This window comes from Accipiter gentilis, chromosome 25, assembly GCF_929443795.1.
Source record: "Accipiter gentilis chromosome 25, bAccGen1.1, whole genome shotgun sequence".
Lineage (NCBI taxonomy): Eukaryota > Metazoa > Chordata > Aves > Accipitriformes > Accipitridae > Astur > Astur gentilis.
Window position 1 is genome coordinate 4,398,371 of NC_064904.1, and position 13,353 is coordinate 4,411,723.

Sequence of the window (13,353 nt, forward strand, 5' to 3'; positions counted from 1 at the left end):
CGTCGGGTCCCGGGTGGTGAGCAGTTGCACTGTGCATCACTCTTTTTGTATACTTTTTTTTTCATTAGTGCCGTTGTTGTTGTTGTAATCTCTTTGTGTTTGTCCCAGTAAACTGCCTTTATCCCAACCCTCGAGGTTCCAGTTTCTTTTTCTTTTTTTTCTCTCCTCCGTCCCCTCCCCATCCCACCGGAGGGGGGCGGAGGAGTGAGCGAGCGGCTGCGTGGTCCTTTGGTACCGGCCGGGCTGAAACCACGACAGTCCTTTTTGGCGCCCAACGTGGGGCAGAAGGGTTGAGATAACGACAGATCTGGCCTGAGCGTGTTGAAACAAATTTGCCAAACGCATTTCTTAGATATATAGATGTTAGTCACAATGTTGTTTCATTTGTTTACATGGTGGCGTTTTGTAAGCTCTTATATGCTCTATGTATTACCTGTAGTTGCGTATCTCATCTCTGGGAGAGTGATTGGGATTATCATTTTGCTGTACTGGGCAATGTCGACTTATGAAATGATTACATCACTGGTCATGAGGTTAAGCTGGTATCTGTATGAGGCAGTAATATCATTTCCATACTTTGGGCGCCTTCTGTCGGATTTTATTGGTAATTACACCCAATCCATGGGGAAATTAGGGGGGGATACCTCCCCCCGTCCGTTCACCTCCCTCTTCTCCTTCCGACTAATTACAACAGCTTTTGAGAATTTTGAATATCCTTGGGATGCGCAAGCCAGTGTGCTGTTAGTGCTATGCCTCCTGAATATGTTTCAGGTCTTGTTTAGGGCTACAAAAACGCTCTTTAAGAGTACCACTCAGAGATCTCCCCCAAAGCTGGATACTCATGGGTGGCACGGCATGTGGGAGCATATGGGCAAGTATCTAGAGAACTTCTCACCGCCAGTGACTTGGAAGTTCACTCCCGAACAACTACAGAACCCTCATGACGTGACAGAATATTTGAAAGAAAAATGCTGTGGCTATTCCAAAGACATACAACTCGCTGCACTGTGCTGGGCTCTGGCCAATATCTACCAAACACTGCTTGATATTATGCAGCACCCTCGGGGGGAAAAGGGGGAAAAGATGGAAAACAGGACAACATGTACCGTGGCTACCCAAACCCTGACAACAGACACCGTGGCTGCCCCTACCCCGACAACAAGCACCGTGGCTGCCCCTACCACGACAACAGGTACCATGACTACCCCTACCCCGGTGACAGACACTGCAGCTGAACCAGAGAACCAGCCTGTGCCAGTATCAGTCGCCCCTGTACAGAAAAAGAAACACACAAAAAAATCAGTTCGCTTAGCGAGAGATGAAGATGAACCAGGGTCATCGCGAGAACAGAAGGTAGAGGCAGAACCTGAAATAATTACCCGATCTCTATCCATGAGTGAGTTGCGTGACATGCGAAAAGATTTTAGCCGCCACCCAGGTGAGCACATTGTTACCTGGCTGCTCCGATGCTGGGATAGCGGGGCTAGTAGTGTGGAATTAGAGGGTAAGGAAGCCAAGCAGTTGGGATCTCTGTCTAGGGAAGGGGGCATCGACAAGGCGATTGGGAGAAAAACACAAGTCCTCAGCCTCTGGAGGCGACTTTTGTTAGGTGTAAAGGAAAGATACCCCTTCAGGGATGAAGTTACATGTCACCAAGGCAAGTGGACCACCATGGAGAGAGGTATTCAGTACCTGAGAGAATTAGCCGTGCTGGAGGTGATTTACAATGATCCAGAAAATGCGCAGTCACCCACAGATCCAGATGAAGTCCAATGCACACAACCCATGTGGCGGAAGTTTCTACGAAGTGCACCACCAACCTATGCCAACTCATTGGCAGTAATGTCCTGGAGAGAAGGCTATGGACAAACGGTGGATGAATTGGCTGTCCAACTCCAGCAATACGAAGGGAGTCTCTCTTCCTCCCTACGGGCCTGTGTCTCAGCTGTGGAGGAGTTGTCCCGAGAGTTCCAGCAATTCAAAGTGGATCTGTCCTCCTCCTCACCTGTACAGGCCCGCATCGCAGTTATTGGGAGTAAGCGTTCCTCTGCCCAAGAGAGAGGAGAGAGAAAGTACACTCGACGGGCTAACCTGTGGTTTTACCTGCGTGACCATGGAGAGGACATGAGGAAGTGGGATGGAAAACCTACCTCAGTCTTGGATGCACGGGTACAGGAGTTGCGAGAAAAAGCAACCAGAAAAGAAAATTCTTGGAAAACTGCTGCTCCAGTTTCCCGTGAGCAGTCCCCCAGACGCAGTAGATGGGCTGATCTCATTTCTGATCCCCTTGAAGGGACTTCCGATTTACGTGTGCAGAAAATGAGTAACGGATGTTCTAACCAGGATTAGAGGGGCCCTGCCTCCAGCCAGGTGGAGGAGAGGGACAACCGAGTCTACTGGACAGTGTGGATTCGATGGCCTGGCACATCAGACCCACAGGAATATAAGGCTCTAGTGGACACTGGTGCACAATGTACCCTAATGCCATCTAGTTATAAAGGGGCAGAACCCATCTGTATCTCTGGTGTGACAGGGGGATCCCAAGAGCTAACCGTATTGGAAGCTGAAATGAGTCTAACCGGGAATGAGTGGCATAAACACCCCATTGCGACTGGCCCAGAGGCCCCGTGCATCCTTGGTATAGATTATCTCAGGAGGGGGTATTTCAAGGACCCAAAAGGGCACCGTTGGGCCTTTGGTATAGCTGCATTGGAGACGGAGGAGATTGAACAGCTGTCTACCCTACCGGGTCTCTCCCAAGACCCTTCGGTTGTGGGGTTGCTGAAGGTTGAAGAACAACAGGTGCCAATTACTACCACGACGGTGCACCGGCGACAATATCGCACCAACCGAGACTCCCTGATCCCAATCCATAAGCTGATTTGCCAACTGGAGAGCCAAGGAGTGATCAGCAAGACTCACTCACCCTTTAATAGTCCCATATGGCCCGTGCAGAAATCCAATGGGGAATGGCGACTAACAGTAGATTATCGTGGGCTGAATGAAGTCACGCCACCGCTAAGCGCTGCTGTGCCAGATATGTTAGAGCTTCAATATGAACTGGAATCAAAGGCAGCTAAGTGGTATGCCACAATTGACATTGCTAATGCATTTTTCTCCATTCCCTTGGCAGCGGAGTGCAGGCCTCGGTTTGCTTTCACTTGGAGGGGCGTCCAGTACACCTGGAATCGACTGCCCCAGGGGTGGAAACACAGCCCCACCATTTGTCATGGACTGATCCAGGCTGCACTAGAAAAAGGTGAAGCTCCAGAGCACCTGCAATATATTGATGACATCATCGTATGGGGCAACACGGCAGAAGAAGTTTTTGAGAAAGGGAAGAAAATAATCCAAATCCTTTTGAAGGCTGGTTTTGCCATAAAAGAAAGTAAGGTCAAGGGACCTGCGCAGGAGATCCAGTTCTTAGGAGTAAAATGGCAAGATGGGCGTCGTCAGATCCCTGTGGACGTCATCAACAAAATAGCAGCTATGTCCTCACCGACTAATAAAAAGGAAACACAGGCTTTCTTAGGTGTTGTGGGTTTTTGGAGAATGCATATTCCAAATTACAGTCAAATTGTAAGCCCTCTCTACCAAGTTACTCGGAAGAAGAACGATTTTAAATGGGGGCCTGAGCAACGACAAGCCTTTGAACAGATTAAGCAGGAGATTGTTCACGCAGTAGCTCTTGGGCCAGTCCGGACAGGACAAGATATTAAAAATATGCTCTACACTGCAGCTGGGGAGAATGGCCCTACCTGGAGCCTTTGGCAGAAAGCACCTGGGGAGACCCGTGGCCGACCTCTGGGGTTTTGGAGTCGGGGATATCGAGGATCCGAGGCTCGCTATACTCCAACTGAAAAAGAGATCTTGGCAGCATATGAAGGAGTTCGAGCCGCCTCAGAAGTGGTTGGTACTGAAACACAGCTCTTCTTAACACCTCGACTGCCAGTGCTGGGCTGGATGTTCAAAGGGAAAGTTTCCTCTACGCATCACGCGACTGACGCCACGTGGAGTAAGTGGATCGCACTGATCACACAGCGAGCTCGCATAGGAAACCCCGGTCGCCCAGGAATGTTAGAAGTGATCACGGACTGGCCAGAAGGCAATGATTTTGGAATGTCGCCAGAGAAAGAGGTGACACGGGCCGAAGAAGCCCCGCTATATAATAAACTGCCAGAAAATGAGAGGCAATATGCCCTGTTCACTGATGGGTCCTGTCGCATTGTGGGAAAACATCGAAGGTGGAAGGCTGCTGTATGGAGTCCTACACGACTAGTCGCAGAAACTGCTGAAGGAGAAGGTGAATCGAGTCAGTTTGCAGAGGTGAAAGCCATCCAGCTAGCGTTAGACATTGCTGAAAGAGAAAAGTGGCCAGTGCTCTATCTCTATACTGACTCGTGGATGGTGGCAAATGCCCTATGGGGGTGGCTACAGCAATGGAAGAAGGGCAATTGGCAGCGCAGAGGTAAACCCATCTGGGCTGCCGCACTGTGGCAAGATATCGCTGTTCGGATAGAGAAGCTAGTGGTAAAAGTACGTCACGTAGATGCTCATGTACCCAAGAGTCGAGCCACTGAAGAGCATCAAAACAACCACCAGGCAGATCAGGCCGCCAAGATTGAAGTGTCTCAGGTGGACCTGGACTGGCAACGTAGAGGTGAGCTATTTATGGCTCAGTGGGCCCACGATACCTCAGGCCATCAGGGAAGAGATGCAACATATAGATGGGCTCGAGATCGAGGGGTGGACTTGACCATGGACACTATCTCACAGGTCATCCATGAATGTGAAACATGTGCTGCAATTAAGCAAGCCAAGCGGCAAAAACCCCTGTCGCATGGAGGACGATGGCTGAAATATAAACAGTGGGAGGCCTGGCAGATTGACTATATCACACTCCCACGAACACGCCAAGGCAAGTGCCATGTGCTTACAATGGTGGAAGCAACCACTGGGTGGCTGGAAACATACCCTGTGTCCCATGCCACTGCCCAGAACACTATCCTGGGCCTTGAAGAGAAAATTTTATGGCAACACGGCACCCCAGAAAGAATCGAGTCGGACAACGGGACTCACTTCCGAAACAACCTCGTAGACACCTGGGCCAAAGAACATGGCATTGAGTGGGTGTATCACATCCCTTATCACGCACCAGCCTCCGGAAAAATTGAACGGTACAATGGACTGCTGAAAACTACATTGAGAGCGATGGGGGGTGGAACTTTCAAGCATTGGGATACACATTTAACAAAAGCCACCTAGTTAGTTAATACTAGAGGATCCGCCAATCGGGCTGGCCCCGCCCAACCAAGAGTTCCACATACTGTAGAAGGGGATAAAGTCCCTGTAGTGCGCATGAGGAGTATGTTAGGAAAGACAGTCTGGGTTAGTCCTCCCTCAAGCAGAAGCAAACCCATTCAAGGGGTTGTTTTTGCTCAAGGACCTGGGTACACCTGGTGGGTGATGCAGAAGGATGGGGAGGTTCGATGTGTATCTCAGGGAGATTTGATTTTGGGAGAGAATAGCCAGTGAATTGGGCTGTATGATATTTAACTGCTAAATAACCTGCCAATGCATGTCATTGTATCTATAGTGTCTATATGCCATATCAAGGGTATTATTGTGAGAATTATCCAAATGACTACAGGATGGACTTTTGAAACTGAGCCAAGTACAACAGCGATAGAACTTGAACTGGCACCCAGCAATTTCCTCAAGATCAACATCTTCGACCTGCAGACCAAGGGCATGAGTTGCACCAAATGTACTAGCCACAAGTTCCAGAGGCAGCGTACAACAACCCAACATCTCACACCATCTCTCTCTTATCCTGAAGAACTGTTACAACAGATAGAGCCCCAAAATTGATGGACACATTAGAGGGATAGCCCATAGGCTAAAGGAACACCGTGTGTGTGTGTGCGAGGTCAGGGGGTGGAGTCCATATACTTATATATAAGACAAGGAAAGTTGTAGTGGTTGATTGGAAAAAAATAAAAAAAGTAAGATCTGGGCATGATGTAGATGGTATAGAATAAGGGGTGGATAATGTCCTGGGTTCAGCTGGGATAGAGTTAATTTTTACAGGAACCTGGGAGGTGGGGGCATAGCCGGGGCAGCTGACCTGAACTAGCCAAGGAGCTATTCCATACCATGGGACATCCTGCCCAGTATATAAATGGGGAGCGGGCCGGGGGGTGGTCTCTGTTTTCGGTGGGGGAAGTGGCGGAGCGTCGGGTCCCGGGTGGTGAGCAGTTGCACTGTGCATCACTCTTTTTGTATACTTTTTTTTTCATTAGTGCCGTTGTTGTTGTTGTAATCTCTTTGTGTTTGTCCCAGTAAACTGCCTTTATCCCAACCCTCGAGGTTCCAGTTTCTTTTTCTTTTTTTTCTCTCCTCCGTCTCCTCCCCATCCCACCGGAGGGGGGCGGAGGAGTGAGCGAGCGGCTGCGTGGTCCTTTGGTACCGGCCGGGCTGAAACCACGACACTGGCTAATATGTTAGACCTTATGAATAAATCAACTGATTATTACATTTGCCTGCTATGCAACAAAAAGTCACCATAGCAACATCATTCCTTGCTCACTGCTGAAGTACTACAGGATCTTTTCTTACAAGAAATACGAGAACCAATAAGCCAGACTACCTAGTATTTTGCCAACCACTGTTTCAAAAACAGGGAGAAAGGCATTTTCTTCTTACAGTCACTTTCAATTAGGTTTAGGATGCCACTTTGCTCTTGTGCTTCTTTCACTCATTGGGACCCTTTGGGCAAAACTTTGCCATCACTTATGCGAATGTATTTGCCACCAGGTGAATGAGGTGAATCTGATACTGCGTACACTAAGGGAGAAGTAATTTCACTTCAGCTGTTGGATGATGAGACTGAGACAGTCTCCTTCACCTACCTGCCTGCCTACAAGACTGTGAGGTTTAACTTAGGGGAATTGTGTGTTGCTTTCAGACTTCCAAATGAGACCATATGAAGACACAGTATATTACAAGCATAACTTTTAATATAATGACTTGTTCTGAAGTATTCTGAAAACATGTATGAGTCAGTCTTCAAGGTGTCAGACTTTGCTACAGCACTGAAAGATTCCCAAGAAATTTATTATCAAAATTTTTGAAAGTGTCCATTCACGTCAGATTGTCCATTCACTTTGAATTCTGCTTGTCCAATTCCAAATAATTCCTGCTCCAGGAAGTCTGCTTTTCCATGGTACTCAGACTTCACAACACCAATGAGTATCAGTGGGAGCTGCTGTGCAGAGGAATAAGTACTTGAAGATAAAGTGATGCAGATGAGTCAGTAGCTGGAAACTCAGATGAACTATTCAAATGAATAGATACTGCAGAAAAATAGGTTTAAACATACTGGTTTTGGCACTAATCAACCCCCAACACAGCCAGCAGGGAAATGGGATGGGACAGATATTTTACAACATGCCAGCACACTTCAACTCCTAGAACAGAAAGGGGAAGCAAAAATTATGGCATTCTGTTTACACTGTAGTTAAGTGCAGTGTAATTAATCCAGCTCCTGAGAATGAACATTTGCTGTACTGCTCAGCTGTCCCCTTAACAATTATTAAGCTAAAAAAGAAAGATATTTGTATTTCCTTATGATTCTTGCTATTCAGCAGTTGATCATTTTTCCTTATTTCCTGATCTCCCTCTCTCAAATATACGCATTTAAGTGGAATACCCTCCTCCAGCCGTAACAATACATTGGAATGAACTGTGCCCTTTGCAGATAGAAATTTTTTCCTCTACTCCATTCAACTTGGCATCACTTGTCCTTCAGATAAATCTTTGATGTATTAAATTTGGTCTTTTTGGCTACAGGACCAAAACCAGTTTTGCTCAGCTTTATTTAAAGTTGTCGTCAACCTGGAAGATGAACAAACTAGTCACTTCCTCCCAAAGCTAATTAGGAATATCTGATTAGACATTTTTCTTTGGAAAGTGTTTGTTGTTGTTTGGGGTATTTTTGCCAAAAGTAAGACTATAGAAAGGGTTTGTTACAGTTAATTTCTTTACTCAAGAAAACTTCAACATTGTCAACCCATTCTACTTGCTTTTTTAAATAAAAAGGGTTTTGTTAATGCCTTTCTGTTTATAAATTTTAGCTAACCTATATTTAAAAAGTGACAAATAAACATGTCAAAATGAAATAAATGCTTAAGAATTTTTCTAAATTTTCATTTTACTTTTCTAATTTATTCTTTATCATCACATTTATTGGAAGCAAGAAATAATCTGTAACTTCTCATATTTCAAAATCATAAGCGACTTGGAAATTTAAATTGTTAACTAGGTCCTTAGACTTCATAACAAGAAATAGTTTTCCTCCAACTAATAAAAAGTGGGGGGTTTTAATGTGATTTAAAACTTCTTAATGAAGAGGAATTTTTTATTAGCTAGTAACCTCTTAATTGGAAAGAATGAGACAGATTAAAGCCACTATCAGGCAATTTTGGTAGCACAAAAAAATGTTTTTAATTATAAATGCAAAGACTGGCAAATGGAGTTTTGTGGGGACAGCAGAAATAATTTTCATGGGTTAGAGACCCTCACACAGAAAGTTTTTGTGTAGGTGTGCCTGTCCTGCAAGCTCAGGTTAGGAGGAAGGAAAGGTCAATCTGGCAATTACTGTAATACACCACGCCGTAACCAGCAGTGCTTCAGGACCAGAAAACCACCTGCAGGTGCAAGGGGCAACCCCAAGCTCTTAGAGAAAAGCCAGCAGATAACAGGGACCATGGCAGTAGCTGCTGCAGGTTAATACACTGCAGGATGTGAGTTACTCCAGCTGCCGGCAGCACCTCAGCCCACCCCACACCAAAGCTCCACGTTTAGGGAATAGCCCTTCCTGCTTCCACTCGCCTTCGCAGCCCTGCAGCCTTCCAGAGACCTGCATATACCAACCTGATGGCAGAGTGTGGTCCAACATGTATGACCAAGAAAACCAAAGAAATGGATGCAGCACTATTACTGGTTTTACGCAACCTGTTTAGATGGTTAGTGAAGTTTAACACACAGTCTGTTAAGTTACACTTCATGACCCTCCCTCTCAGTGGACAGTTAAGATTCGTGTGTCTGGTGAGATATCTCCTTTCCATGAGGATTAAAGAACCTTAAGTCTGTCTTCACAGAAAATTTTACAGTATACTCCAAGCTTAAATAATAAACCTCTTAAGCTAGTTATTGCAAAAATTAAGTGCAATAAAACCTTATCAGCTATTTTTAAACAATGGTCCCAGTAACCTTTCCTATCTGACCTTCTTCTAAGCAAAACTTCAGTAATCAAAGCTTCAAAGCAAGTCCATATGTAATGCTGGCAAGACATTTAATATTTAGTGTATCTAAATGTTGCTTTAATGTGGTTGCAGTCAAGAAATAAAATTTCACAACAGAAAACTAAGCATAAGGATGTTTAGGAATATAATAAATGCCAACTCAGGTTGTGTGAACGGAGGACTTAATTTGCAAGAACATGAAGTTCACCCAGACTATTCCTAACCACACAGAGAAAATGTGGTTTTCTAATTCTTCAGGAAGCCAGACTGTGAGGATTTCTCTTCTATTTTAGCGTCTCCTTTCCAATGCACCGTAGAATCTATCCACTTCAGCATTTGCTTCAGTTTGAGCAGGTAAACAGTCTCACTGGAGTCTTTGGTACCACTGGTGGGAACATGCATTAAATGTTTTATACGGATAAGACCACAGCCGCAATGCTAATCCTTCATTCTGTTACAGCCACTCGGTGCTAATTCACTACCATAAAGCCGCACTAAAGCTGGGGATCCATCTCGTGGCTCTCCACTGAAATCAGGAATCAGCAAGTTGCCTTCAGTTGCTGTTTGCTCTTTTCTCTTGAGTGATAGCATGACAATTATGTGCAGGGAAAGAAAGGCAGGGCAAGAGCTCTTTGTGCCTTGGGGATGCAGCAGAGTCACTGCAGATCAGAGGAGGCTAAAAGCTGCTCTCATCCACGCTGGGAGCAAGGCATTTGCAGAACATCCTGGGAATCAGGAAGGAATAAGAACCACCACCTACAGTTAAGAAACACAGCACTATGTCAAGGAAGGTCACAGGAGTTATGACTAATGCTCCAAGTTGTGAAACATCAGGTGAATCTTTTCTAAGGGAATGCTGTCTTTGTATATACCAAATAATTCAAATCAAATCGGTTTTAGCTAAGAGCCATTGACGTAGTTAGGGCTGAAGCTAACAGGCTTCCACTCCTTTTTGAAAATGAACTGGTGCAAATGTACAATACTGTCCTGGGTTCAGCTGGGATAGAGTTAATTTTTACAGGAACCTGGGAGGTGGGGGCATAGCCGGGGCAGCTGACCTGGACTAGCCAAGGAGCTATTCCATACCATGGGACATCATGCTCGGTATATAAATGGGGAGCAGGCCGGGGGGTGGTCTCTGTTTTTGGTGGGGGAAGTGGCGGAGCGTCGGGTCCCGGGTGGTGAGCAGTTGCACTGTGCATCACTCTTTTTGTATACATTTTCATTAGTGCCGTTGTTGTTGTTGTTGTAATCTCTTTGTGTTTGTCCCAGTAAACTGCCTTTATCTCAACCCTCGAGGTTCCAGTTTCTTTTTTCTTTTTCTCTCCTCCGTCTCCTCCCCATCCCACCGGAGGCAGGCGGAGGAGTGAGCGAGCGGCTGCGTGGTCCTTTGGTACCGGCCGGGCCGAAACCACGACAGTCCTTTTTGGCGCCCAACGTGGGGCAGAAGGGTTGAGATAACGACAGAGCTGGCCAGAGCGTGTTGAAACAAATCTGCCAAACGCATTTCTTATATAAATAGATGTTAGTCACAATGTTGTTTCATTTGTTTACATGGTGGCGTTCTGTAAGCTCTTATATGCTCTATGTATTGCCTGTAGTTGCGTATCTCATCTCTGGGAGAGTGATTGGGATTATCATTTTGCTGTACTGGGCAATGTCGACTTATGAAATGATTACATCACTGGTCATGAGGTTAAGCTGGTATCTGTATGAGGCAGTGATAACATTTCCATACTTTGGGCGCCTTCTGTCGGATTTTATTGGTAATTACATCCAATCCATGGGGAAATTAGGGGGGGATACCTCCCCCCGTCCGTTCACCTCCCTTTTCTCCTTCTGACTAATTACAACAGCTTTCGAGAATTTTGAATATCCTTGGGATGCGCAAGCCAGTGTACTGTTAGTGCTATGCCTCCTGAATATGTTTCAGGTCTTGTTTAGGGCTACAAAAAGGCTCTTTAAGAGTACCACTCAGAGATCTCCCCCAAAGCTGGATACTCATGGGTGGCATGGCATGTGGGAGGATATGGGCAAGTATCTAGAGAACTTCTCACCGCCAGTGACTTGGAAGTTCACTCCCGAACAACTACAGAACCCTCATGACGTGACAGAATATTTGAAAGAAAAATGCTGTGGCTATTCCAAAGACGTACAACTCGCCTCACTGTGCTGGGCCCTGGCCAGTATCTACCAAACACTGCTTGATACTAGGCAGCACCCTCAGGGAGAAAAGATGGAAAACAGAACAGCAGGCACCGTGGCTACCCCAACCCCGACAACAGACACCGTGGCTGCCCCTACCCCGACAACAAGCACCGTGGCTGCCCCTACCCTGACAACAGGTACCGTGACTACCCCTACCCCGGTGACAGACACTTCAGCTGAACCAGAGAACCAACCTGTGCCAGTATCAGTCGCCCCTGTACAGAAAAAGAAACACACAAAAAAATCAGTTCGCTTAGCGAGAGATGAAGATGAACCAGGGTCATCGCGAGAACAGGAGGTAGAGGCAGAACCTGAATAATTACCCGATCTCTATCCATGAGTGAGTTGCGTGACATGCGAAAAGATTTTAGCCGCCACCCAGGTGAGCACATTGTTACCTGGCTGCTCCGATGCTGGGATAGTGGGGCTAGTAGTGTGGAATTAGAGGGTAAGGAAGCCAAGCAGTTGGGATTTCTGTCTAGGGAAGGGGGCATCGACAAGGCGATTGGGAGAAAAACACAAGTCCTCAGCCTCTGGAGGCGACTTCTGTTAGGTGTAAAGGAAAGATACTCCTTCAGGGATGAAGTTACATGTCACCAAGGCAAGTGGACCACCACGGAGAGAGGTATCCAGTACCTGAGAGAATTAGCCGTGCTGGAGGTGATTTATAATGATCCAGCAAATGCGCAGTCACCCACAGATCCAGATGAAGTCCAATGCACACAACCCATGTGGCGGAAGTTTCTACGAAGTGCACCACCAACCTATGCCAACTCATTGGCAGTAATGTCCTGGAGAGAAGGCTATGGACAAACGGTGGATGAATTGGCTGTCCAACTCCAGCAATACGAAGGGAGTCTCTCTTCCTCCCTACGGGCCTGTGTCTCAGCTGTAGAGGAGTTGTCCCAAGAGTTCCAGCAATTCAAAGTGGATCTGTCCTCCTCCTCACCTGTACAGGCCCGCATCGCAGTTATTGGGAGTAAGCGTTCCTCTGCCCAAGAGAGAAGAGAGAGAAAGTACAGTCGACGGGCTAACCTGTGGTTTTACCTGCGTGACCATGGAGAGGACATGAGGAAGTGGGATGGAAAACCTACCTCAGTCTTGGATGCACGGGTACAGGAGTTGCGAGAAAAAACAACCAGAAAAGAGAATTCTTCTTGGAAAACTGCTGCTCCAGTTTCCCGTGAGCAGTCCCCCAGACGCAGTAGATGGGCTGATCTCATTTCTGATCCCCTTGAAGGGACTTCTGATTTACGTGTGCAGAAAATGAGTAACGGATATTCTAACCAGGATTAGAGGGGCCCTGCCTCCAGCCAGGTGGAGGAGAGGGACAACCGAGTCTACTGGACGGTGTGGATTCGATGGCCTGGCACATCAGACCCACAGGAATATAAGGCTCTAGTGGACACTGGTGCACAATGTACCCTAATGCCATAAAGTTATAAAGGGGCAGAACCCATCTTTATCTCTGGTGTGACAGGGGGATCCCAAGAGCTAACCGTATTGGAAGCTGAAATGAGTCTAACCGGGAATGAGTGGCATAAACACCCCATTGCGACTGGCCCAGAGGCCCCGTGCATCCTTGGTATAGATTATCTCAGGAGGGGGTATTTCAAGGACCCAAAAGGGTACCGTTGGGCCTTTGGTATAGCTGCATTGGAGACGGAGGAGATTGAACAGCTGTCTACCCTGCCGGGTCTCTCCCAAGACCCTTCGGTTGTGGGGTTGCTGAAGGTTGAAGAACAACAGGTGCCAATTACTACCACGACGGTGCACCGGCGACAATATCGCACCAACCGAGACTCCCTGATCCCAATCCATAAGCTGATTTGCCAACTGG

General features: G+C 46.7%; 1 protein-coding gene across 1 annotated transcript; it reads left to right on the forward strand.

Moving 5' to 3' along the window:
- Positions 1 to 1,366: 1,366 nt before the first annotated feature.
- Positions 1,367 to 12,940, forward strand: LOC126050691 (uncharacterized). Its single transcript, XM_049828896.1, has 2 exons — positions 1,367 to 1,438; positions 11,896 to 12,940. The coding sequence occupies exons 1-2, from the start codon at positions 1,393 to 1,395 to the stop codon at positions 12,807 to 12,809; spliced, it is 960 nt and encodes a 319-aa protein (XP_049684853.1). The 5' UTR covers positions 1,367 to 1,392; the 3' UTR covers positions 12,810 to 12,940.
- The last annotated feature ends 413 nt before the right edge of the window (positions 12,941 to 13,353 follow it).